Below are 23,244 nucleotides of genomic sequence, written 5' to 3'. Positions count from 1 at the left end.
TTGGGACTCCAAACCGTATGAAAATGGGGCAAGCCATATGGACACAATAAAATATTTAGGTTGTCATTAGGGCTTGGCAGCAGTAGTTAGTAATCAAATATCATATCAGATGAAGATTTCAACAACAAAAGAAAAATGTTGGGTCCCATACGTAAGGTCGTTTACAGTGAAGTGAAGGCCCGTGACCTCTTAGCCATGAGTTCAAATCCGCCAATGCCGACTTGCTTATACGGCAAAAAAAAAAGGGGAAAAGGTTGTCGCAGTTTTAATCACACTGCTGACTTAAGGCAGAGCAACAATTCAAATCAAGTATAGAGGAGCTGCCATAAAAGACATCTATGAGGTTGAGCAGTACTGTTCGCTTCGACAATCCTGAGACCATAATCGTTAATTCAACCGAACTATTTTACAAGGAATTCCCTCTAACTCCAAATTAAAATCCAAAAATAATTATAAAAAAAAAAAAGTTGACGAGAAATAAAAAAAAATGACACCAACTATACCCGGTGTACAACCCCTCATCAAAATCATCTTATGTACCTCTACAGGTTACACAAGAGCTGTATATAAAAAGCCACCACCTTCTCTCAAAGCAAGTAGGTGCCTTCATGATAAGAGAAGAACAATGGGCACAAATGGGGTGTGAGAACATAAACACACACTACACTAAGAATACACTTCTCCCTTTCCCAACCCACAGCGGGAAAAATATACATATAGCCTACAAAACCAATCATGTCCTACAGAAGGAACCTCAATGAAAGCTTCGTTCTGTCTCTCAGATATTCCGTTCAGCATCACCCTGTCAAGTTCCACAATGGAATTGTGGCATGACTCTGTTGTGGCACGAAGCAAGTGCAATACCCCCCAACATGATGGTGGAGGATTAGCAGCTCCTTACTAGTTGTATATTTTAACAGGCTTCTCATATGTGTGACGGTTCTGCAATGTTTCGGGGAGAATCATTTGACAATAACAACAAAAATTTAGATTATTTCATTCCATTAACTGGTTTGAGCATGAACAAGACCGCTTCGAGATGCTTTTACACCCTAAATGAATAAACATATAGAAAACTAAATAACAAGTATCTGTACGCAAAACTAATTTGGTTTCAGCATGAACAATACTGATTCATGATGCTTTCACACCCAAATGAATAAACATATAGAAAACTCAATAACAAGTAATATGTACGCAAAACTAAACAATCTGAAGTTCCTAAACAATGGGAACCTTAAAAGGACCCATACTGAATGCATCATAAATAACCAAATGGAGATAGTTCTAGTAATTTGAGGATATGAGGAAATAGTAGAATGATATTAAATTACCTGATTTACAGCATAAGCCCTCTTGGGAGCATTATCCGAGTGCTCCAACCCAAGGTATTGCTCCCAAGCACCATACACATCTTTTCTCTGAAATATTGATCCAAGGACATTGATTTATTTAAAAAGAAAAATAATCAAGTACCAAGTACTAATCACAATAATTCTATTTATTTATAGCCCGTTTGGTACCATAACAATTTCAGGTTTTTTTCCAGATTGTTTTTAGGGGGGAAAAAGAGAGAACATGTTGGACAAATACCATTTTATTTTTAAAGTAAGTTTCATGTTTGGAAAGACAAATCTCTTAGGTACTAAAGGTAAAAACATTAAAAATTAAGAAGAAAATAATAATAATAAACGCACCTGAAACCGAGTAAATACCACGTCAGAGTCCTGCAGGTACTCTGGACGACCCAGTGCCATAAATGCAAATCTCCACTGGGCAAAACCAAAAATAGGGAAAATGACCAAGTCAATTCATAACTGAACATATAATGTATTATGTGAAGAAAAAAAAACACAGAATTTCATTAATATAACGCCTGAAATGTAAGGAGCTACCCAAAGAAAGTATTGTAGAGGGAAAGAAAATACCTTTGAGAATTCCTCATCTGCAATTTGTAATTTCTGTTGTATTCGTAATTTAACATCCGCCAAAGTTTCAGTTTCATGGATAACCATAAAAAATGGCTCCCCAAAATTTTGTGGTTGCTGTAGAAGAAACAAAATATAGACAAACATAATAACCTAAACATGCTTGTTTCTGTTCTTAATCGCAATGCTCTATTATGAAAACCAAATAGCTTCAAACAAACAACGGGAAATGCATAATCTGTTGACAATTTAATACCATTTGATTCTGCGCAGAGTCTTTCGTAAAGTGATAAACATGAATCAAGCGATCGTGCGGACCAATGTTCTTCTCTTCCTCAGGGATCTGAAACAACAAAGAGGAAATGTGAAATTAACAACAAAGACAATACTCTAAAGACGGGTGGGATTTCATTTGGGCCTAATAACAGAAGAGGAATATCTGTTTAATTAATAAGCTCTTTGGTTACCCAAAAAAAATCTTCCTAAGAAAGGGACAAGGACAAAATAGATTTTGTTTTTTCAAAAACGAAAAAACAATAAACAAAAGTAGAAACAAGCAAAAGAAATCTATCACCATTTTTGAAATGACCGAACCAAATAAACCAAAATGCAACAGTTCGCCTTGGCACAAAGAATGTCCATCTCCAACCCTTAACAGAATCTTAATTGCAAATTACAAGAATGCCGAATAATTAATCTTGAGAAAATAGCAATAACAGCATACTTTTAAGCTAATAGAAAACAGTTAGATATGAAACACAAAGGCATGCATTGTCTACGCCATACTTAAAGATGCCCGTGCAACTTTTAGTTCCCATGATATCCATTGTCCATATACACAGATCATAGAAGATAAGCAAACAAAAAATCCAACAGCTCGACCGGGAGGGGTGAGTGCTTAAAAGACAAAAAAAATGCACTTGCCTCCTCTGCCCGCAATGTCCAGTACTGGTCATTTATATTCTCAATCTTTTCATTGGGAGGGAAGATCTGCAAGGATGAAAGAGCAGAATTATAGGTCACACAAGAGAGAACTAACACCAAATAATAGGTCCAAAGTTGAACAATTGTACTGACAAAATCAGCCACATAAACTAGAAACACAGTGGGAAGCATCACTTTTTACCACATCAATCATTTGACCTTGGAAAAACACAAAAACAACAATAGTCGTTGTTGAACTAATGAAAAACCCATCACCTTATAAATCTTGTGATAGAAAACTTCAAGTAGTCTGAGTTCAGCATTTGGATGAGACAACTCTACCTGTTTAAGGATCCACCCGAAAAGTAAATTTATAATGCGAACAAATAAAGAATAAGCTAAAGAAAAAACAAGAACTTCGCAGAATCTATAGATATTTCCCTTAGTTAAACAAAAATAATAGCTACCAGCCTACCACCAAATGATGTCTACGATATGTTCCGAAATACAAACAAAGATGATCTCTCAAGCTTAATCAATAACCATATCAACTCGAAACAAATACAAAGGACAACCAATTTGAGACTGCTTCCCAGAAAATTAATTGGAAAAAAAAGATGCACCAAGAGAAAATATATTAGATAATATTTAACTGTTAACATATCAATCTAGGATGCAATTGCACTTCAATCTAGCTAAAGCTAGTTCTTCAAACTATTGAAAAAAAAAACAGCATAAAGAAAAAAAAAACCTACTTTAAAAGGTAAAAGAGAGATTAGTTCAACCAAGTAAATGATATGAAAAGTTAAGGTAATACAGACTGGGAAGGAAGTCCCTGTTGATGGATAATCTTACTACAAATTAAAAACCGTCATCTACAGTATATAAAAGTTTGAAATAACTTCAGTTTACCTTTGTTTTCAGCTCATTAATCACATCTCCGACAGTGCTCTGCTTAGGCAATCTAATATTGTGAATAACAACCTGAAAAAAGTTCACAAAAATTATGACAGAAGGTTGCAAAGTGTGGAAAAAAAAAGTCAGAGCAAAAGGAAAACAGAGGATGACAAATTCTCCAAATACCTCATCTTTTGTTGCATGATGGAATGCAACTTTCAAAGTTTTTAAACCTTGCAATTCTGGCAGAGGAATGTCCAAAACTTCATAGTACAAAATATCGGAGCTCTGTAGAAAGAAGAATGCACTGAATATTACTAACCATAAAAATGATGTTAAGAAGAAAAGTAAAAGCTCTATCCCTGTCACAACCTGATTGTAGTGGGCTAACATATCTGACAAATGCTCAAGTGATCGATATCTGATGGACTGGGGCTTAGGTTGCTGGGAGTAGCAGTTATGAGCTGTAAGTCTGATTTTGGAAGGATCATCCAGACCAATATGACGAGCCACTCTCTCCACCACGTCATCGTAGGTATGCAACTTTGACCTTGAAAATCATCAATAAAGATAATTGATGTCCAATGAAGTTAATAACAAGAACAGCAACAACAGCAAAAGAAAAAAGAAGAAGGTTTCCCAGTAATCTGGAAGAATGATTTAAAAAAGAAATACTCACAGCTCTAGAGAAAAATCATCCTCCTTTGGTCTGTCCAAAGATCGAAAATGAACCATCTAATGAGCATGAAACAGTTCAATATTAAACAAACTAACAATTTGAACAATGAAAGGAATAACCCTTGTTCATACAATGCCAGCACAAATTATCATGCCAAATTTATGAATAAGTATAAGATGACAGCAAAAGAAAAATAAAATCATCTAATTAATCGTCAGTCATTTAATTAAATTAGCCAGTCATATTCAATAATCTAAAAACCGCACGAACCTAACCAGGAATTTGGAAATTCTAGATGGTAACTCTCCTCTCACATACTCGAGCGTTATTTTACCTGGCGATTGTGCACATATTCCAAAAATGAAGGCACATCAGGATATCTAAATTCTGTTTCACTTTCAACAGAACATTTCTGAAAGCAAATGATGTCACCATCTTCAATCTGCAAATAGAGCAACCCGGGTGTCATTTACTCCACCAAATGCAAGTTTACAGAAAATTCATTATGAGAACCAGAGGCCATTTCACAAGGAATCCCCACGCAACTAAGAAGCATATACCTGACTTAATCGAAATGATGTCTTCTTATCAATGTGTTCACACATGACAGTAGGCTCAGACTTTATTTCCTGAGAATTCAATGACAATGAAATGGATATAAAACTACACAATTATAATCATGTCAACAAACATGGTACAGGATGAGGATCGGCAGAAGGAAAAAAAAAATCAAAATATAAAGTAAACAATTTAATGGGCAATAGACCTCGTAAAGTTCTATTTCCTCATCTGGAGCAAAGCCAGCCATTTGATTTAGTTTGGATAAAATTTCTATTGGCTTCCCAGTAATCTTTACAAAGAGCCTCCCAACATATCTAGAAACACGACAGAAACCATCATGTCATAAAACATTGAAAGCAGAGAGCAGGAATGAGGAGAGAGGTAACAAGATACCGTAATTCTTCTTTCTCAGGGTCATAAAGCTTGAAGAAAAGTAGAATGTCCTCTTTAGTTTTTTCAGGTGGAGGAATAGGACGTAAATCCTGAAAGTATTTTATAAAATCAGTTGAAAAGGCAGACATAATGAATTGAGCCACTGTTTAAAAAATATATATTGGCAAGACAGTGTTACCAGCCCAAGCTCTACTTCCAAAAATAACTTAAGTTCAACGCTGTGTGCCTTGTTTGTTACCTCCCGCAATTGTCCAACCTAAAACCAGCAAAGGACTCTCGTTAATTACCATGGTTGATAGTCCACAAACTTTAGCTCTGCCTGTTATTTCATATGTTGGATACAATGCTTGAGCAAATCAATGTCCAAGAATGACAAAACGGGAAATACAGATTGCTGGGCCCAAAACATACTAGTGAATCAATGGTAGAACTTGCTCCAAAATTTTCAAAAGCGTCGAGGATGAAAATATCTTTTAGCCAAAAAGCTAAACCAAGGGAAAGAAAAAAAGAAAAAAAAGCAGAAGACAAGCATCACATAAATGTAGGTCCATATGTCAAACCAGCACAAGGCCCCTGATATCACCGTGGGCAATGATTAGGGAGGGCAGATGAACACAGACCCCTCATTGTATAGGCATTGTTTCCGTGATCCAAACTAATGACACATAGGTCGCAGTAAGAAAATTTTACACCTCAGAAAAGGTTCACCTCAAGACCAATAGCATAACCAAGTAATAATTTAATGTTTTCTTTTTTGCACAAGAATGCAGGTCATAGAAAATATGTAAGCAGGTGTCATTATCAGAAAGCATAATATGGTTTTTTCAGCGTTCTGTTGCAACATGGGGGGAAAAAGAGATCTCACAAGAGTGCCCCTTCCTCCCCCACTGCACATACACACCCAAACAAAAAAATATTTTAAAAAAAATGATAGCACGAGAAAGATGTTAGTGGAAGTTGAACAGTGATTACAGATTGTGCTTGCTCCTGCTGTGTCAACGGTCTATTAGGCCGATAGGTATGATTCTGTCGCTTTGCCCATATCCAAAAACGCTGTAGTTGCACTGGTATGCCAAACTCTTTGGCAACCTCCTCCTGTTAAACAAATCAAAATTTGATGCCAAAAGCATGAGAACATGAAATCATTTAATGAATTTTCAACGATAAACTCAGTGCTTCCAATATAAACAATCTCGTAACCATTCAAAGAACTAAACAACAAATAGACAATTACTTATAGTCCCATTTTTACTTAAAATTCATTCAACTTTGATGTGGGTTGTTGAGGGAAGCGGATTGTAAATACAGGGGTATACTGATTCAGTGAATTAACTAGACAGTTGAGTTACAAATGGTTCAATTTCAGTTCAAAAAAAGAGTAAAAAATGGTTCAATGTTAAGGGGTAATTATGGCAAGAAGAAATGCATTGGGAACCAACATCATCAGCAATCAGTTCTCATAGAACTCAACTCTTAAAAAACAAATAATAATACTAAGTAACAAGGAATAATCAAATGGCTTATAAGTTATAACTTCCAAAAATTGAGACTACTTGAGCGTTTCCATTTCCCACTCAAGCAAGTAACAAAAATGACACTAAATAGAGTGAGTAACAACTTGAAGAAAGAAAAGAGTAAAATAACATCCCAAACCTAGGGCAATCCACCTAACTTTCAAGTAATTGATGATAAACTTAGGAAACAAAACCTATGTGTCCAGCTAAACCAATACACTTTATGAAAAATTCGTAAACCAGCATGATTATACGTCATAACTAAGTAAATGAACAAGCTAGAACAAAAAACTTAAGTTGATTGAATCAATAAGCCAACTGGAACAAAGGAGTTCTCAGCTTGATAGGGGACATAATATGCTCATATAGTATTCATGAACAAGCACGATAATTCATCCATGAACAATCTCAATTATTATTTCATGAATGGACTCAATTATGCATTCAATAACAGATTCCAATACTCGTTCACAAACACGAGTGAACAGTATGATCCTCGGCCTAACTTTGTCTACACCCATAAATGCAGCCCTAGAAAAGCTATAAAACAAGTTTGAGCTCGTAAGAAGAAAAATACCAAAGCTTAGGTGGTATTTCCAAAATTTGATTAGAGCTTGAACTCAACAAAGTGCTTGATGGACAAGCTTGAAAAGACACATCAATCCCAAGAGAACAAAAAAAATAAAAAAGGAATCAGATCTCTATTCAATAAGGATATAAGCTATATTTTTGAAAACTATTATCTCATGAGATATCTCACCAAAAAAAAAATTGAGCCGCTTTTCCTAAGCCAATGACCAATATTTCCCTTTGAAGGGGAAAAGGAATCCAACATATATTAAACGCCACCACCTCACACAAAAACCAAAGAAGGTAAGAGTACCTTAAAAAGATTAAACGGTGTCTGTTTCTGAATCCGGAAACTACGGACTTTCTCATGATCTACAAGGTCAAAATATATATCCCTTCCGATCTGCTCCATGAGGTCCTCATCCCGTGCAACCTAATGCATGAAAGATGAATTTAGTTATAAGTATACAATAAACAAACTAGAGAATAACAGAAAATAACGATGAAAAGAGCAAAACAAGAGCTAAGAAATTGCAACCCTTATCATAGTAAAAAGGTGAGCCTGTGCTTTATATCTTCTCCTGTCCTCCTTCTCTTCTTGCTCCTTTTTCAACCTTATCTGGAATGATGTGTTAACAAAGCTGATACCAGTCAGGATCCACACTCAAAAAGTCTATAGAAAATATGTAGTTATATCAACTATAAGTAAAACCAAGTAATGTACCCTCAAATGTTCAGCAATGTCTTTCTCATCAACATTACAAATTATTTTGTCCTTGTCACTTTCACGTATATACACAAGCATGTACGCATTTGAGTATTTTGTGAATTTAAATGGAGTATTATTAAAGCCGGGATTGGTCTGTGGCAGCTGTTGACACAACAGAACAAACAAAGGTCAGTTTAATATTACGACTATATAAACACAATTTGAAATACATGCTCAGAAAACATTACCTCTTCCTCGCCACCATACTGCTCTTCTAATGCCCTCTTCATATCTTCTTTAGTCACCCGTTCATCGTCAAATTTAAACCTAAATGAAAAGCAAAAATGATCAAACAATAAGATACTGAAGAATATAAAGGCCCCTAGAAAAAATGCAGACGGAAAGAAGATACAATATATAGCATTAGATAACATTGTTCTAACAAAATTTTCAACCTTATTGCAATATTTCCCTTTTATGGTTCCAATAACGTATACCAAACAGCGTCTCAGAAACAACCATTTCCATAAAAAAGACAAAATATGGCTATAAAGACTGTTTTTAGAGATAGTTATCTAAAAACACCAAAAAAAAAAATTCAACTGCCCTGCAAAAGACCAGAGAGAGACATCGGAAAGCATATAACACATACCATTGATCTGAGAGGGTAGGCCTGATAAAAGCGTAGTAATGTCCACCATGCACCCCTCCACTATGAACCAAGACACTGAAGTAGAACAAGAATGTATTTAGTAAGCACATCCGAATACCAGATATGCAGTAGATGATTTTTTTGGAGCTGAATAAACAAAAACAAACCCACCAAAACTTATGCCACAAAGGCCAGAACAACACAAATCAAGTAACAAAAAAACCCAAAGCGGCCCATCTTAATAAAGCCATACTAAGTCACTCAAGCAATTTGATTAAAAAACTTCTCAAAGTAAGTCATACAAACATCCACATGTAAAGTCGGCCATAAATCAACCGATACCTGTGAAGTGTGTAAAGATTGCGTACGCTCCGATCAGCATCGGGCGATAGATACTTTCCATTCTCTCTATCAAGATCAAGTTGAAGCGGAAATTCATAGCGATCGTTTATCTGAACCATTAAAAACATGTCAGAAGCGAAGAAACCAAAATTGGCACATCAATTTTCATTTTAAACAAAGAGCTAAACAAGCTCAAAATAGAAGTAAAAGTAGCATAAAGTAAATACTCAGTGTTTAAACACAAAATGATACAAGACTAAACCAGTTTATCATACCTTCACCATAGTATCACGCATAAAATCATATTCAAACCGCTTGAGCTGAAGTTGAAGAACCGGAGGGAAGTCAATAAACAAGACACCCTTCCTAGCATCCTGAAGTCAACATAATTTCCAACATAACCATGAGATCCATCTAAAGAAATCTATTTTTAGCTCCACAAAAAGATGATAAAAGCAGCTATTCTTTATAGAAGATCCTACGTAACCACCAGTATAGCCAGAAACTGCAAAGTGAAATGCAAAATAATAGCCACAACCCATTAATCAATGCACTTGACCCCTGTGCAACTTTGGGAAATTTTCCAGAAATCTGTCCACAAAAAACATACCCTAATACGACAAAGCTATTTACTTTCTAACAAACTATATCCAGAGATACTTTGTGGGAGAGGTGGAGCATCAGATGAGTAAATGTTCAAAATATTCAACCAAAATGTAAAGCTATATTAAACAGATTCCAGGAGTCAGCCAGGAACTTCAAAGTCCTTTTGGCTGAAAGCCTGAAAGTAACCAGGTACCTTCTGATCTCTTCACACCAGCAGAGATGAGGCAATAACCACTTTTCAGAAGGGAAAAACATAACAGAACTTCTCTTTGTACTTAATAGTACAGATGCACTATGATTTGAAGAAAACACCAATAGAGGTATGAAAAGAATACTCTCTCCATTTAAAAATAAAAAAGAAAACAAAAGAACTGAACTCTCATACTTCATTCTTCACAAACAATCGGCAAATTTCATACTCTGGCAGTCTGGTTCACAACAAATCAAAAGAATATACTAACCTGCAAACCATGCCCTTCAGCATGGTATTTGTTGTCACCCTCAAGACGTTCAACTTCAACATACTTATCAAAAGAAGCATAAACATCGCGGCAGCCTTTGACATCGAGCTGGAGATCTGCCATTGATATACCCATTTGAATATCATATCAGACACTGATATTAAACACCCTACCCCAAAAATCTAAGGTCTAATCATGTCAGATGTACCATAAAATGATTCCTTTCTAGTAGATTTGTAGTCCACATTGATGCATTCAATATAATTCATATGGTGACCCTCAAATAATTTCTGTATTGTTCCCTCCACAACAGTACCCTGGAAGGAAAGAACAAAGATCAGTAACCTGACACAACCAACTCGTGCCAAAGCTGTGTGAACTTTTCATACCTTCATTTTATCTTCAAGCTTCTCACACAGCACTCTGTTGAGTTCTTGCACATCATGTTGCATGAATGAGTCATATGTATCCCATCCGAAAGATTTGGTCAATTCCTTCGTCGCAACACTGGTGTCATTATACTGAAGCTTATAGAACAAACTCTGAAGAGCCAAAGGAATACTTCCAGTAGGCATGTCATTTTCAGTCGTTGGCATGTGGTACACAGCCTGAAATATGAAGTCAAAAATGATTGTTTCCCACAAATACAAAGATAATGACAGGCTTTACGAACATAAAATGACAACAAGCCTGACCTTCCTGAAGTAGGGAATATGATACAGAGTTTGTAAGAGAGAGTTCATATAGCAAGTTGCCCCTTGGTTCTTAAGACCAACATAGCCAGTCTCTTTCTTAGAATCATACGCCCAATAGTCCATTATCTTACGAACAGCTACCTCAGCGTCGACGACAACCGTATCATTCACAAGATATCCTCTACTGGGATCATAAAGATCACTGAGAGGCATGAATGAAGTAAAACCCCAGTCGCTCTCCCTAGCATTAAATTGATGCTGAGTGTCTGCATTTTAAAAAAAAAGGTGCTTAAGACTAATCCAAGTATCATATAGCAAATAATCAGGCAATACATTAGTGGTTCAATTGGGCAGAAGTAAGGTAGAAACAGGAAACTCATAACAATATAACCGTATAAACTATCACAAGTCTTGATGAAAACACCAGATAACACCAGGAAAATCAAATCAAGCTAAATCTTGTTAAAACAATGCACTTAAAGATGAATGGATCAAACCCGGGCAGGCGAGGATCCCTCTTTATTGCCTCCAGGTGGCACACCAGCTAGATTAATTTCAAATAATTTTGCAAGAATCCAACCACTTAAAAATATTTGTTTCATTAAAATTTACTTAAACCCTCATTTTTTGCTAAACACTAAAATTTTATACCAGTAGCAGGGCACAATGACGTAACCTCCACATCAATAGCTCTATCAAGCACTCCCATTCTATTTGCAAATAGGAATAGCAAGATTTAGATGGAGTATAAATACAACTACCACAGCATGAAATTCTTCTCAAGTTCCATGAGGTTTTTCTTCATAAGCTTACCTACTCCCAAAGAGTGTTATCAAAGACCTGCTATTTCCCTCCATAAGTCTTATTACCAAAACAAAGCAGGACATGAAAAATTATATTTTCTTCTCCTTCCCCTAGTTTCAAGTGAATGTCATTCCAAGCCAAAGCAATAGGCATGATTTAACGCTAATTACTTAAAATATCAAGTTCTAAACGTCAATGCACGACAGTCCAGTAAAAGCAAGTATCATAATACAACAAAAAATAATCTCAAGTTCAGTAACATAAAAATCCCATGTCTTACATTATGAATAAAAATCACAGCTAAGAAAAACAAAGAATAGAAAAGAAACAGAAAGAAAAATACCTTTTCTAATCGAGTATTTGTTATGAATTTGATTAACAATAGCCAAGCTAAACTGTGCATATCTACTCCATCCATAGGGCAGTGTGGCAGAATCAGCAACGTCTAAATACATGGACAAGTGGTCCACATTATTGCCCTTGGGGAAAATAAGTACCCGCCTGTGAAATAAGAATCCAAAACCAGATATAACATATCAAATACCAAAGAAAGACAAACAAATTAATGTATTCTGCCATGAGTTCCATCCAGGAAAGCAATAATTCATTTACCATTTGTAGCCACCCACAATGAATATATCAGAGTAGTGCTTCTTGGCGTTCAACCTCGAGAAATTTTCTATAGTCCATGTGAATTTCATGGATGGAGGTTCCTCCACTGGCTGATTCTCCACAGTGGCCGCAGGCTCCACTTGTGCCACTGCTGCCACAACCAAAGCAGAAAGACAAAAGCAACGGATAAGCTAGAAACCCTAACATCGCAACTGATTAATTACTACACATAAAAGAAACACTGTCTAACAAAATCTATAAATTGATCGAATTCATCAATCAAATACATCGAGAATCGTTAGTAACAAAACCTTCCATCGGCTGCGGACCCTCTACTACCAAATCTGAATGGGGCACCAGCATCTCGTCGTCCTCCTGCTGCTGTAAATCCAGAACACGCGAATTCAGAATCATGATTACAAAAACCCTAGCCAAGTTATCGAAATCAATATCCTATAAATCAAACGGCAACTCAGTGCAGTCAGTTCCATTCGAGTCCATTTTTTGAAATTAAAACAGAAACAAAATCCCTAAACGATCCGACTAACAAACCTAGAAGCAGCACCACCAAATTACAAAAACAACAAAAAACCTATACACGCATAAAGATACAGTAGACATTGCAAGTGAAGAGAGAGCCGGTGTGTACATCTAGCGGTGGAGGAGTCATAATAGTCATGGGTGGATATAGATGAGGACCTTCCGATCGACGAATCTGGCAACAAATATATATATGGATACAGAGAAACTATACAGAGAAAGATAAAAGAGAGGGAAAGTAAGGGAAAGGAAACGAAGAACTCGCTACAGAGAAAAGGCTTCGAGTTAGAGTCTGTCTTAGACTTTTACTGGGAAGAAGGATTTTTTTGGAAATTATGATATAGTTTGCGGGTAATAATGAACCTCGACGGATTGCCTGTGTGAAACAGTAAAATATTGTGTCTGCTATGACAACGTGGATGAAGTGAAGCGAATCCTAGATTGACACGTTGGATGATATAATAGGTGACGTAAGAATATAGATGTGGCAGCCTCGTTGAAGGGTTTGGAGTGGTCGGTGGCGCAATTTTTCCTTATATTTTTTTCTCTCTTTCCAAGTATTTGTTTGTTTTTTGTTTTTTTTACGTTTATTCTTTTCATTAAGAAATCCATTCCTAGTAGTACTGCTTTTTTCCTTTTCTTTTTCTTTTCTTTTTTGGCTATCGAATCAAAATAAACAAAAATTGTTGCCGTTCATGTTTTTTAAGACAAGTTTAGGCTTAATTAATTACTTACTTGCTAAGTTAATTACAGGGACAATGTATCACTCGAACGATAGTTTAGTTGATAAATCTTTCTCGAACAAAACGATATGAATTCAATAGACTTTGAGTTTGATTCTCATTATGAGCAATATTACTGTGGTCGCTTTGAGCTTGACCTAACTTATCATATTGTCAAGTTTATAAATTTTATGGGCCCGAGTTCAAACCCATATTCGTGCGTATAGATTTGACGACCTGAGTTTATACTCATATCCGATGTTCAAAGGTAAGCTAACTTGTATGGTGTCCTTAAGAGTTAGGCCTAGTTTGAGAAAACATTTTCAAAGTAGCAGATATGGTAACAGAAATGAAGATAGCAGAAATGTTGAACAATTATAGTAGCAGATATGTTGCATGAACACTTGGTAGTGTTTGGTTGAACTTTTGTTGATAACATTTATGTTGTTTAGTATATTGTGACAAATGACGTACAAGGTTATTATGCATTTTAATTGTAACAGAGACATATAAATATATTTATACATAAAAATTAATTTATAAATAAATAATTTATTAATTTATTAAAAGTAAAGATAATTAATTAATTTATAAAATAAAAGTAATTAATTAATTTATAAAATAAAAATTATTATTTAATTTATAAAATAAAAATTATTAATTAATTTATTAAAATAAAGATAATTAATTAGTTTATAAAATAAAAGTAATTAATTACTTTATAAAATAAATATTATTATTTAATTTATAAAATAAAGATTATTAATTATTTATAATCAGAACGGTGTCAAAATAGGGGACAAAATAGATATTAATATCAAAATGCTACAAAAATGCTTCAAAATTATAACATTTGAAAAAGACAATTTTATGTTACTAAAAACCTTTCAAAATACGTGCACGAATAATATTTTTTGAATGAGTACTAGCATTTATATTAGCAAATAGTATAAAGCTTGTAAAAAACCCTTAAGGGGCATTACAGTAAAGATACTGCCACGAAAGCAGCATCTAGTGCCTGCTAAAGCTGAGGTGGATTGCAGGAATAGTCTTGGTCCTCTCCTTTTGTCTTTTTCGCGTCTCTGCATGCACGCCATGTGTCCCACCTGAGCCATTCTCTTAGACATCTGTAGAGTCTTACATAGTCCAGCTATCAAAACAACCGAAATCCATCCGACCTCTATCCTATAAATACATAGATAAGACTTAAAAGAGTATATAAATAGAGAGGTGGAGGTGTGAGTACTTATTGGTAGTGCATGATGGCTGGGACTGTTGGGAGGAGCATGAAGGTGATGGTGGCGATTGACGATAGTGAGGGGAGCTTCCATGCGCTCCAATGGACTCTTGATAACCTATCCAACGTTATCCGCGCCACACCGATTGATGATGGCATGGTAACTCTAGTTCATGTTCAAGAGCCCTTCCAACACAGAATTTTCCCTGTTGGGTCTGCTGGTAACCCTTTTCTTGTGTGTTTCTCATGTCTTGTTGGTTCAGACAATTTAACAAACACTTTCGTTGTCGATGTTTGGATTATGTGAAGTATATATTTTCGTTTCCTAGCTTCCACAGCTGTTTATTTAACGTCTACAGCGGTAGAGAATATAAGGAAATCCCAGCAAGAAAATTCGGCCAGAATACTCTCTCGGGCATTGCAGATATGCGAAGCTAAGATGGTAATATATCTCTTGCATATCCTTCTTCTGTTACAAACTTAGGTAGGCTAAATTTGATATGCTTAGGTGAAAGCGGAAACTCTGATTCTTGATGGGGAGCCAAGGGAAATGATTTGTCAGGCAGCAGAGCAGATGAACGTTGATCTCCTTGTCGTTGGAAGCAGGGGCTTTGGCATGATTAAAAGGTGAACCCACATAGGTGGAATTCACTACACGCTATATATATATATATATTGGATTGCTGATGGATGCTGTATATATGATTTGCGTATTTGTATTTTGTGTTGATTGGTGGGTGCAGAACTTTATTGGGTAGTGTAAGCGACTACTGCGCTCATCATGCCAAATGTCCAATCCTCATCGTAAAGCCACCGAGGGAGCAGCAGCAGAAGAGCAAGTAGCTGCGATGAGGGTTTGTTGCTGCTGTTATGAAGGGTGGTGCTCATGACTCATGAGCTCATCTTCGTTTGTGTTGTAATACTATTGTTAAAGTACATGTAATTAAGTAATTTGGTTTCCCTTTTTAAGATACAAGAAACATACATTAATGTTGTGTGTAATAGCTTGTATATATAAAATAAATAAATGAGTCGACTATGCTTTTAATTGATTCATGTAGTAGACTGTTTTTTAGGTTTACAATCCAAAATCAGTCGACATTTTCACTCCGAATCTGTCAAACTGATTTTTCAGTGGCAAAACACTCAACGGTAGCCAATATAGACGTGAGCTACTACTGACCACTTCATATCTCTACAGAACTCGATATGATATGGAGCCGTCTATAGTTTCAACAACCGAGTGATTCATGCGCACAAGCAGCAGCAAGTAGGCTCTGGCTTTGGGCCCTGAAACAACAACGAAAGCTCCAAAGCATAGCGTCAGCTATTCCAAAATCTCCACAGTGTCAGTCAGTCACTAAACTCAATTCTTCATAAATCAAACAAGCCCTTTTGAAAGGCACTACGCAACTAATTCACAATTATAATAAAGCTAATAATGCAAGCACAATGAATGAATGAAATATTGAAATGAACTTATTCAGTCATAAGAGTATAATATGTTCAGTAAATCCAGTAATGACATGCATACTCCGAACAAGGGGTTGCATTCATGATTCGCACATATTTAAAATTTAAAATTTTCCTCTTTTAACTTTCCCATGCAGATGAGTCTCTCTCGTTCTCTAACCAAAGAAACTGAGTTCAAAAGGAAGGTACTTCACTTACCCAAATCCAGTGATGCAATTTCATCTTGGTGGAAGTATGTATTCCCCTTGGTTTTGTCCTCCTTGCTCAGGCTCATTTTCTCGACAGCTGCAAGAAGATCCTACAATGCAGACAAAACAACAGACTAATTGTCAATGATTTGTTTCATTATATCTAGGCAATATATGTATAGTAAGAGAAACTGCAAGCAAGTACAATAACCTATGAGGGACTACAGTGACCACCAAAAGCTAAGTCAGAATGTCATTTCTAACAACAGGTCGTTACTCTTTTCCAAAATACACAATGATGAAGAGGTTATAAAAGCAAGCCACTCCCAGGCGACCCTGGACAAGAGGACAATGGTAAACTATACATTTATGAGATTCATTGTGATCAAATCAATGTGTTTTTCCAATTTGCTCTTTAGAACAAACTCTGCCAGTTGAGGTTAAGGCTAGTACACTTCCTACCAAAAGTAAGGTGCCTGCTTCTCATCTTACGAAGGGTAGCTAACTTTTGCCATTCAATGATATCAGAATGTGATTTTCTACTATCAACAAGCTAGGACCACCAATCCTTCAAGGACTAAAACTTTATCCAAAGTTAAGGCCAAGATTAAAGATGGTAAAATGTTTCAACGATAATTATATCCTGTCGAGGAATTAAAGACATAAGACAAGCTGGTGCTAAGATCGTGGCATACTATTTAGATTTTAGTTAGTAATTAACGTCAATCAACATTCAAAAATTGTAATATTTACTTTTATTTATTTTAAATTAACATCAATCATCATTCAACAATTGTAATATTGTCTTTTCTTCATTTTAAAATTTACATGATTGACGTGTTGCCAATTGCTTGAAAGATCAGTGACTTCTTGATTCTTGAAGTATTATAGTTTTACATGTTACAACGCAAAAAGAACATGTTGGCTATGAAATCAAGGTTTCTGAAGCATGCATCAGAAAAGTTACTAGAAGTTTAATTGTAAAGGACAGAGAATTGCGTACCTCCCATGATGCTAAACTTTTGATGTAGTCAGGTAGACTGTCATAGTTATCCTTTGACGCCTTTAGAGACGGCCTAAGAGCTTCAACTGGTTTCATGTCATCTTCCATTTCCCCTAAATGTCATTATGGGCAACATTATTCCCTGATCAAAACTTGATAGTTTCTCTGCAGAAGAGTTTTTTTACATGAACTGACAACTCTAATTAAAATTTACAGTTTGCCTTATACCTCCAATTGCCCCCCAGGACTTTCCAGTAGACTGGTATGGATCCTCTATATTATGTAGCATGTTGCCAAGACGACTGGAAAATGAAGGATATTGGATGTATCTAGTCAAAATTGATGTCCTTGAGCAACATAAGCAACGTCAAAGCTTCACTAACTTACTTGGCCGATTCTCGCACAGGGATATAGGGATCATCAATCTTAGAATTAGCTGGAGAACAATCATATGCGCAAAAGTGCACATGAGGACATCAGTAAAGTATACAGGCAGCAAAGCAAAACCCCTATGATAAAATGTGAAGCAGAAAAAAGAGTGCAAATCCAACGATGGGAACAAATACTGAAAATAGAGCGTTAGTAACGTGACTGATATCACAAACCTTCAGATGCTAAAGTGGCAAGACAATCTGAAAGACCAAGTTTCTTCAGGCTCAAGGATTCATCCATTCTATAGATCATCAAGGAAATAAAATAACATTCTACAAATATTTTGCAATGGCATGAAAACTACAATTTTACGAACTGTTTGAATAAAAAACACTAAACAGAGGAACTCCACTCGAGCTTAAAAGGATTATACGACCTAATTGAGTTAACTATTTAAACCAAACATAATATAGAACCGTGGTGGTTTTCAGAAACTGTATTATGAATCAACATAATTTATTTGAAATATCAGATGATTTTCTGTTTAAACTTCAATGAAAGCCACCATGCCATCACTTGAAACATGAAGCTTTGATAAAATATAAGATAAAAGGATACAGAGGGTCCTCTTCCAAACTCTTCATGACCTCAGAGACAGCCCCAGAGTATGAAGAGGGTTGGTCCAACCCATCCTCCGAATCCGAAGCATCAAAGTCCAAATCAAGACGCCTTGATATACTTAAAGGCTCGTCTTCATCATCAATCACAATATCTAATGCCCCAACAACAATCAGAAAGAAATGATCATATGAACCAAATCGCTAAATTGAAAGGCGTAAGGGTTGCAAGGGTGATAGCCATGGCACTTGAGACGTTCCTCGAGTAGAAAAAGATCCGACTGGTTTTTCTTGTAGACCTCATTGCAATGGCCCAATAGCTCCTCGAAAGAAACGGTTCCGAAGGACATTGATTCCAGCAAATTGAGATCTGTGCTAACACTTGAGACCCGGCGTTTCAGGCATTGTATGAATGTCGACGATGCCGAATCTGTAACCGACACCAAAACAAGAAAAACATAGTAGTCTACTTTTTTGGCTAAATCGATTACCTTTTCAACTGAACCAATTGAGAAATTGAACGGAGAGGGGATTACTGAATAGCTTACCGAGAGGGATGGGACGGCGGTCAACGGACTGCGTGAGGGCATCGCAGCTTCTCTGTAGGTTGTTGCAGAAGGAACCTAGGCTTTTCCTCAACTTCGATATCGATTCTTCCATCTCTCTCTCTTCTGGTTCAAAGGGGAAGCCGTCTCTCTCTTCGATATTCATTGCGGGAAAAGCAGGTTAAAAATATATTTGATTATTATAATTGTTTTAAACAACATTAACTAAGAAGCGCCTGTAGCTCAGTGGATAGAGCGTCTGTTTCCTAAGCAGAAGGTCATAGGTTCGACCCCTATCTGGCGCGTTCGATTTTTGAAGTACCTATATTTTTTGTCTGTTACTCACTTACAACCCAATTATGAAGAAACGAGAAGATGATTTATGGTTGACAACTTGACATGTAACAGAGAAAAGGTAGAAAAATATGCTTCTGAATTCAACAGCTTGCTGCAGTGGCTAAGATGTTTGATTCCTTGGGCCTTCAATGTTTTCTGGTCGTTTTTGCAGAAGGGTGGATAGTTTGTTTGAGATCCGAAGGTTGAACATACTCTCTCTCATAATTTTCGTTGCACACAGCAGTTAGGGAGATGAGAAGAAGGTTCAGGTAAATTGAACTTATGCTGCTGGCGAACCTATAGATATGAAATTTATTTGGATCCCTATTTAACGGTCTTTATAATATATATATATATCAGTGACAAAAAAACTCTGAAGAGGTGGTGTTCTTCATTGACAAAAGAGTTGGCTGAAGAGGAAACAGAGATTTGATCTTGAAACCATCTAGTGCATTGCCTTCGTTAAATTTGCTTTATTTCGACACCAAAAACATTCCTAGAAAGAAAACAGGAGTACTTGACGATGATGTTCGTTCGAGCAGTTGGTTGGATGCCGTGAAATCATCATCTCCTCCTCATAAGAATTAAGTTTACTAAGGACATTAAGAATGAGCTTGCCTCGCCTGATGCTGATTATGCTTACAGAACCTGGATGATGGTAATTGTACCATTTCTTTTGTTTATGCAATTCTTTGTAAGTTTACTTGAGAGCGAGCATTCACAGCTTCTTTCTGAGATGCTCTCTGCCTTTTTCTGATCATGCAGCTTTATAAGTATCCATAATCAGCACTTATATCTTTTGAGAAGATTGCAAATAATGCAAAATTAAAGGAAAAAGAATAGCATTGTCCGTTCCTAACCCTGACTCAGAAAAGTTACTGAGATGATGTACAGTACATGTGGATTTCTGTGAAGGTTTCACATCCTTCTTCTCTCTGATCATGTATCGTGTTCTCCTGATGTCCTGTAACTTTTTTCAGATGAGGCATGCATGCCGTAAAAAGGGTCGCAAAATATTTTCCAACTGCGATAATTAGCGGAAGACCCTCTTTTTTCATTGTATTTGATATAAATCTTTTATTATCTTTTATTATATGATTGATGATGAGGTATGTAATTTTATTCTCTGCACCGGCAGAAGAAAGTACAAGTTTGTGAATGAAATTTACTAGCTGCTTGTCTTTGTTCCGTACATCTCTATTAACATGGAAGAAATCGATTGAAGTATGAACATATACACCATAACCACCTGGTGGTCTTCATCAGAGCCAGTTGGATTATAAAAGATTTTGTCTCTCTCCATTGTAAATTCGTTGATCAAGTAATCTAATGTTTAGAACGCCTTCATCATGTCCATATCTATCCACTGTCCTAATTCTTCATTTTTTCCGATATCTTTATGGTATTTCTTCAGTTTTGATCATTAGTGTTCCCAATAGGGGCTATCATGTATACACAATTGAGAATTTATTTGTTGATTCTTTGAATGATATATATATAAAGAGAGGCATATGCTTTTATTATGCTCTTGAGCCATACAATCTTTTGGCTTGTGAATTATTTACAGAATTGTCTATTTTTTTATGTCAATAATCATTTCTTGGTGCCGATAATAATTTCTTTGTGCCGATAAACGACATATGTGTAACCAATTATTATTTACATAACTGTCTAATTATCAGTGTTGATAATAATTTCCTGGTATTAGTAATTGTTTCTTGGTGCCGATAAACATCATATGTGGAACCAATTATTATTTACAAAATTATAAATTTATCGATGTCAATAATCATTTATTGGTGTCAATAAACGACATATGTGGAACCAATTATTATTTACATAATTGTATAATTATCAGTGTCAATAATCATTTCTTGGTACCAGTGATCGTTTCTTGGTGCCCATAAACATCATATATGGAATCAATTATTATTTACATAATTGTTTATTTATCGATGTCAATAATCATTTCTTGGTGTCGATAATAATTTCTTGGTGCCAATAAACGACATATGTGGAACCAATTATTATTTACATAACTGTCTAATTATCAGTGCCGATAATCATTTCTTGGTACCAGTAATCGTTTCTTGGTGCCCATAAACGTCATTTGTGGAATCAATTATTATTTACAGATTTGTCTATTTATCGAGGTCAATAATAATTTCTTGGTGCCAATAATCATTTATTGGTGTCAATAAACAACATATGTGGAACCAATTATTATTTACATAATTGTCTAATTATCAGTGTCGATAATCATTTCTTGGTATCAATAATCGTTTATTGGTGCCAATAAACGTCATATATGGAACCAATTATTATTTACAGAATTTTCTATTTGTTGATGTCAATAAACATTTTTTGGTGCTGATAAACGTCATGTATGGAACCAATTATTATTTATAAAAGTGTCTATTTATGGTTGTCGAGAATCATTTCTTGGTACCAGTAATTGTTTCTTGTTGCTAATAAATGTCATATTTGGAACCAATTATTATTTATAAAATTATCTATTTATTGATGCCGATAATCATTTCTTGGTGCCAATAAACGACATATGTGGAACTTAGTGTCGATAAACGTCATATGTGGGACCAATTATTATTTACAGAATTGTCTATTTATCGATGTCAAGAATCATTTCTTGGTGCCAATAAATGACATATGTGGAACCAATTATTATTTACAGAATTATTTAATTATCAATGTCGATAATCATTTCTTGGTACCAATAATCATTTATTGGTGCTGATAAACGTCATATGTCGAACCAATTATTATTTACAGAATTGTCTATTTATTTATGTCAATAATCATTTATTGGTGTCGATAAAAGTAATGTATGAAACCAATTATTATTTATAGAATTGTCTCTTTGTCGTAGTCGATAATCATTTATTGGTACCAGTAATTGTTTCTTGGTGCCGATAAACATTATACGTGGAACCAATTATTATTTACAAAATTGTAAATTTATCGATGTCAATAATCATTTCTTGGTGTCAATAAACGACATATGTGGAACCAATTATTATTTACATAATTATCTAATTATCAATGTCGATAATCATTTATTGGTACCAATAATCGTTTCTTGGAGCCGATAAACATCATATGTGAAACCAATTACTATTTACAGAATTGTCTATTTATCGATGTCAGTAATCATTTTTGGTGGAACCAATTATTATTTATAGAATTATCTTTTTATCGTTGTCGATAATCTTTTCTTGGTGTCGATAAACAACATATGTGGAACCAATTATTATTTACAGTATTGTCTATTTATCGATGTCAATAATCATTTATTGGTGCCGATAATCATTTCTTTGTGTCAATAAACGACATATGTGAAACCAATTATTATTTACATAATTGTCTAATTATCAGTGTCGATAATCATTTCTTGATACCAGTAATCGTTTCTTGGTGCCTATAAACGTCATTTATGGAATCAATCATTATTTACAGATTTGTCTATTTATCGAGGTCAATAATAATTTCTTGGTGTCATTATTTTTTGGTGCCAATAAACATCATATGTAGAACCAATTATTATTTACAAAATTATCTAACTATCAGTGTTGATAATCATTTCTTTGTACCAATAATCGTTTCTTGGTGTCGATAATTGTCGTATGTGGAACCAATGATTATTTACAGAATTTTCTTTTTATTGATGTCAATAATCATTTTTTGGTGCTGATAACGTCATGTATGGAACTAATTATTATTTATATAATCGTCTGCTTTCAAATTGTTATTTATAAAAATGTCATAAATAATTCAGGTACCAAGAAATATGCAAGAAAACTGAGGCTGCTGAAAGAATTTTATTGAGGCAAGGCTATATTATTTTTT

At 35.2% G+C, this 23,244-nt stretch overlaps 2 protein-coding genes, 1 non-coding gene and 1 pseudogene across 5 annotated transcripts; 2 read left to right on the top strand and 2 right to left on the bottom strand.

Moving 5' to 3' along the window:
• Positions 1 to 299: 299 nt before the first annotated feature.
• LOC119994460 (ubiquitin carboxyl-terminal hydrolase 13) lies at positions 300 to 13,219 on the bottom strand. Of its 2 annotated transcripts, none has more exons than XM_038841232.1 (32): positions 12,997 to 13,219; positions 12,659 to 12,728; positions 12,348 to 12,498; positions 12,079 to 12,236; positions 10,932 to 11,197; positions 10,626 to 10,844; positions 10,445 to 10,553; positions 10,237 to 10,352; positions 9,445 to 9,543; positions 9,170 to 9,279; positions 8,828 to 8,902; positions 8,424 to 8,502; positions 8,191 to 8,337; positions 8,005 to 8,085; positions 7,780 to 7,899; positions 6,355 to 6,477; positions 5,561 to 5,638; positions 5,383 to 5,471; positions 5,195 to 5,303; positions 4,989 to 5,057; positions 4,763 to 4,870; positions 4,429 to 4,484; positions 4,122 to 4,299; positions 3,936 to 4,037; positions 3,765 to 3,836; positions 3,129 to 3,194; positions 2,853 to 2,918; positions 2,185 to 2,271; positions 1,929 to 2,045; positions 1,698 to 1,772; positions 1,335 to 1,421; positions 300 to 942 (listed from the first exon to the last, which is right to left on the bottom strand). In XM_038841232.1, exons 1-32 carry the CDS (start codon positions 13,024 to 13,026, stop codon positions 901 to 903), a joined length of 3,354 nt encoding a protein of 1,117 aa, XP_038697160.1. In that variant the 5' UTR covers positions 13,027 to 13,219; the 3' UTR covers positions 300 to 900. The 2 variants fall into 2 exon arrangements, with proteins under 2 accessions (XP_038697160.1, XP_038697161.1); XM_038841233.1 differs by having other exon boundaries at positions 12,348 to 12,495.
• Positions 13,220 to 14,681: 1,462 nt separating this feature from the next.
• On the top strand, positions 14,682 to 15,882 carry LOC119989808 (universal stress protein A-like protein). 2 transcript variants are annotated; one of them, XM_038835517.1, is made up of 4 exons: positions 14,682 to 15,067; positions 15,176 to 15,288; positions 15,355 to 15,473; positions 15,590 to 15,882. In XM_038835517.1, the coding sequence occupies exons 1-4, from the start codon at positions 14,869 to 14,871 to the stop codon at positions 15,687 to 15,689; spliced, it is 531 nt and encodes a 176-aa protein (XP_038691445.1). In that variant the 5' UTR covers positions 14,682 to 14,868; the 3' UTR covers positions 15,690 to 15,882. The 2 variants fall into 2 exon arrangements, with proteins under 2 accessions (XP_038691445.1, XP_038691455.1); XM_038835527.1 differs by having other exon boundaries at positions 14,683 to 15,067; positions 15,206 to 15,288.
• On the bottom strand, positions 15,862 to 19,202 carry LOC119989821 (annotated as a pseudogene).
• Positions 19,203 to 19,276: 74 nt separating this feature from the next.
• TRNAR-CCU lies at positions 19,277 to 19,349 on the top strand. The gene has a single exon. It is a non-coding gene; the product is annotated as a tRNA-Arg (tRNA).
• The last annotated feature ends 3,895 nt before the right edge of the window (positions 19,350 to 23,244 follow it).

Source organism: Tripterygium wilfordii, chromosome 3, assembly GCF_013401445.1.
Source record: "Tripterygium wilfordii isolate XIE 37 chromosome 3, ASM1340144v1, whole genome shotgun sequence".
Taxonomy (NCBI): Eukaryota; Viridiplantae; Streptophyta; class Magnoliopsida; order Celastrales; family Celastraceae; genus Tripterygium; species Tripterygium wilfordii.
This window is presented reverse-complemented; position numbering and strand designations above follow the sequence as displayed.

Bases quoted from the DNA above. Each gene is read 5' to 3' on its own strand.
- LOC119994460 (XM_038841232.1), bottom strand. From the start codon at position 13,026: ATGACTATTATGACTCCTCCACCGCTAGAT. The intron at 3,837-3,935 runs GTATTTGGAGAA...AACTTTTTTCAG, and splicing joins ATCATGCAACAAAAGATGAG to GTTGTTATTCACAATATTAG. The intron at 3,195-3,764 runs GTAAACTGAAGT...ATCCTTAAACAG, and splicing joins TTAATGAGCTGAAAACAAAG to GTAGAGTTGTCTCATCCAAA.
- LOC119989808 (XM_038835517.1), top strand. From the start codon at position 14,869: ATGATGGCTGGGACTGTTGGGAGGAGCATGAAGGTGATGGTGGCGATT. The intron at 15,068-15,175 runs GTAACCCTTTTC...TTCGTTTCCTAG, and splicing joins TTTCCCTGTTGGGTCTGCTG to CTTCCACAGCTGTTTATTTA. The intron at 15,289-15,354 runs GTAATATATCTC...TGATATGCTTAG, and splicing joins AGATATGCGAAGCTAAGATG to GTGAAAGCGGAAACTCTGAT.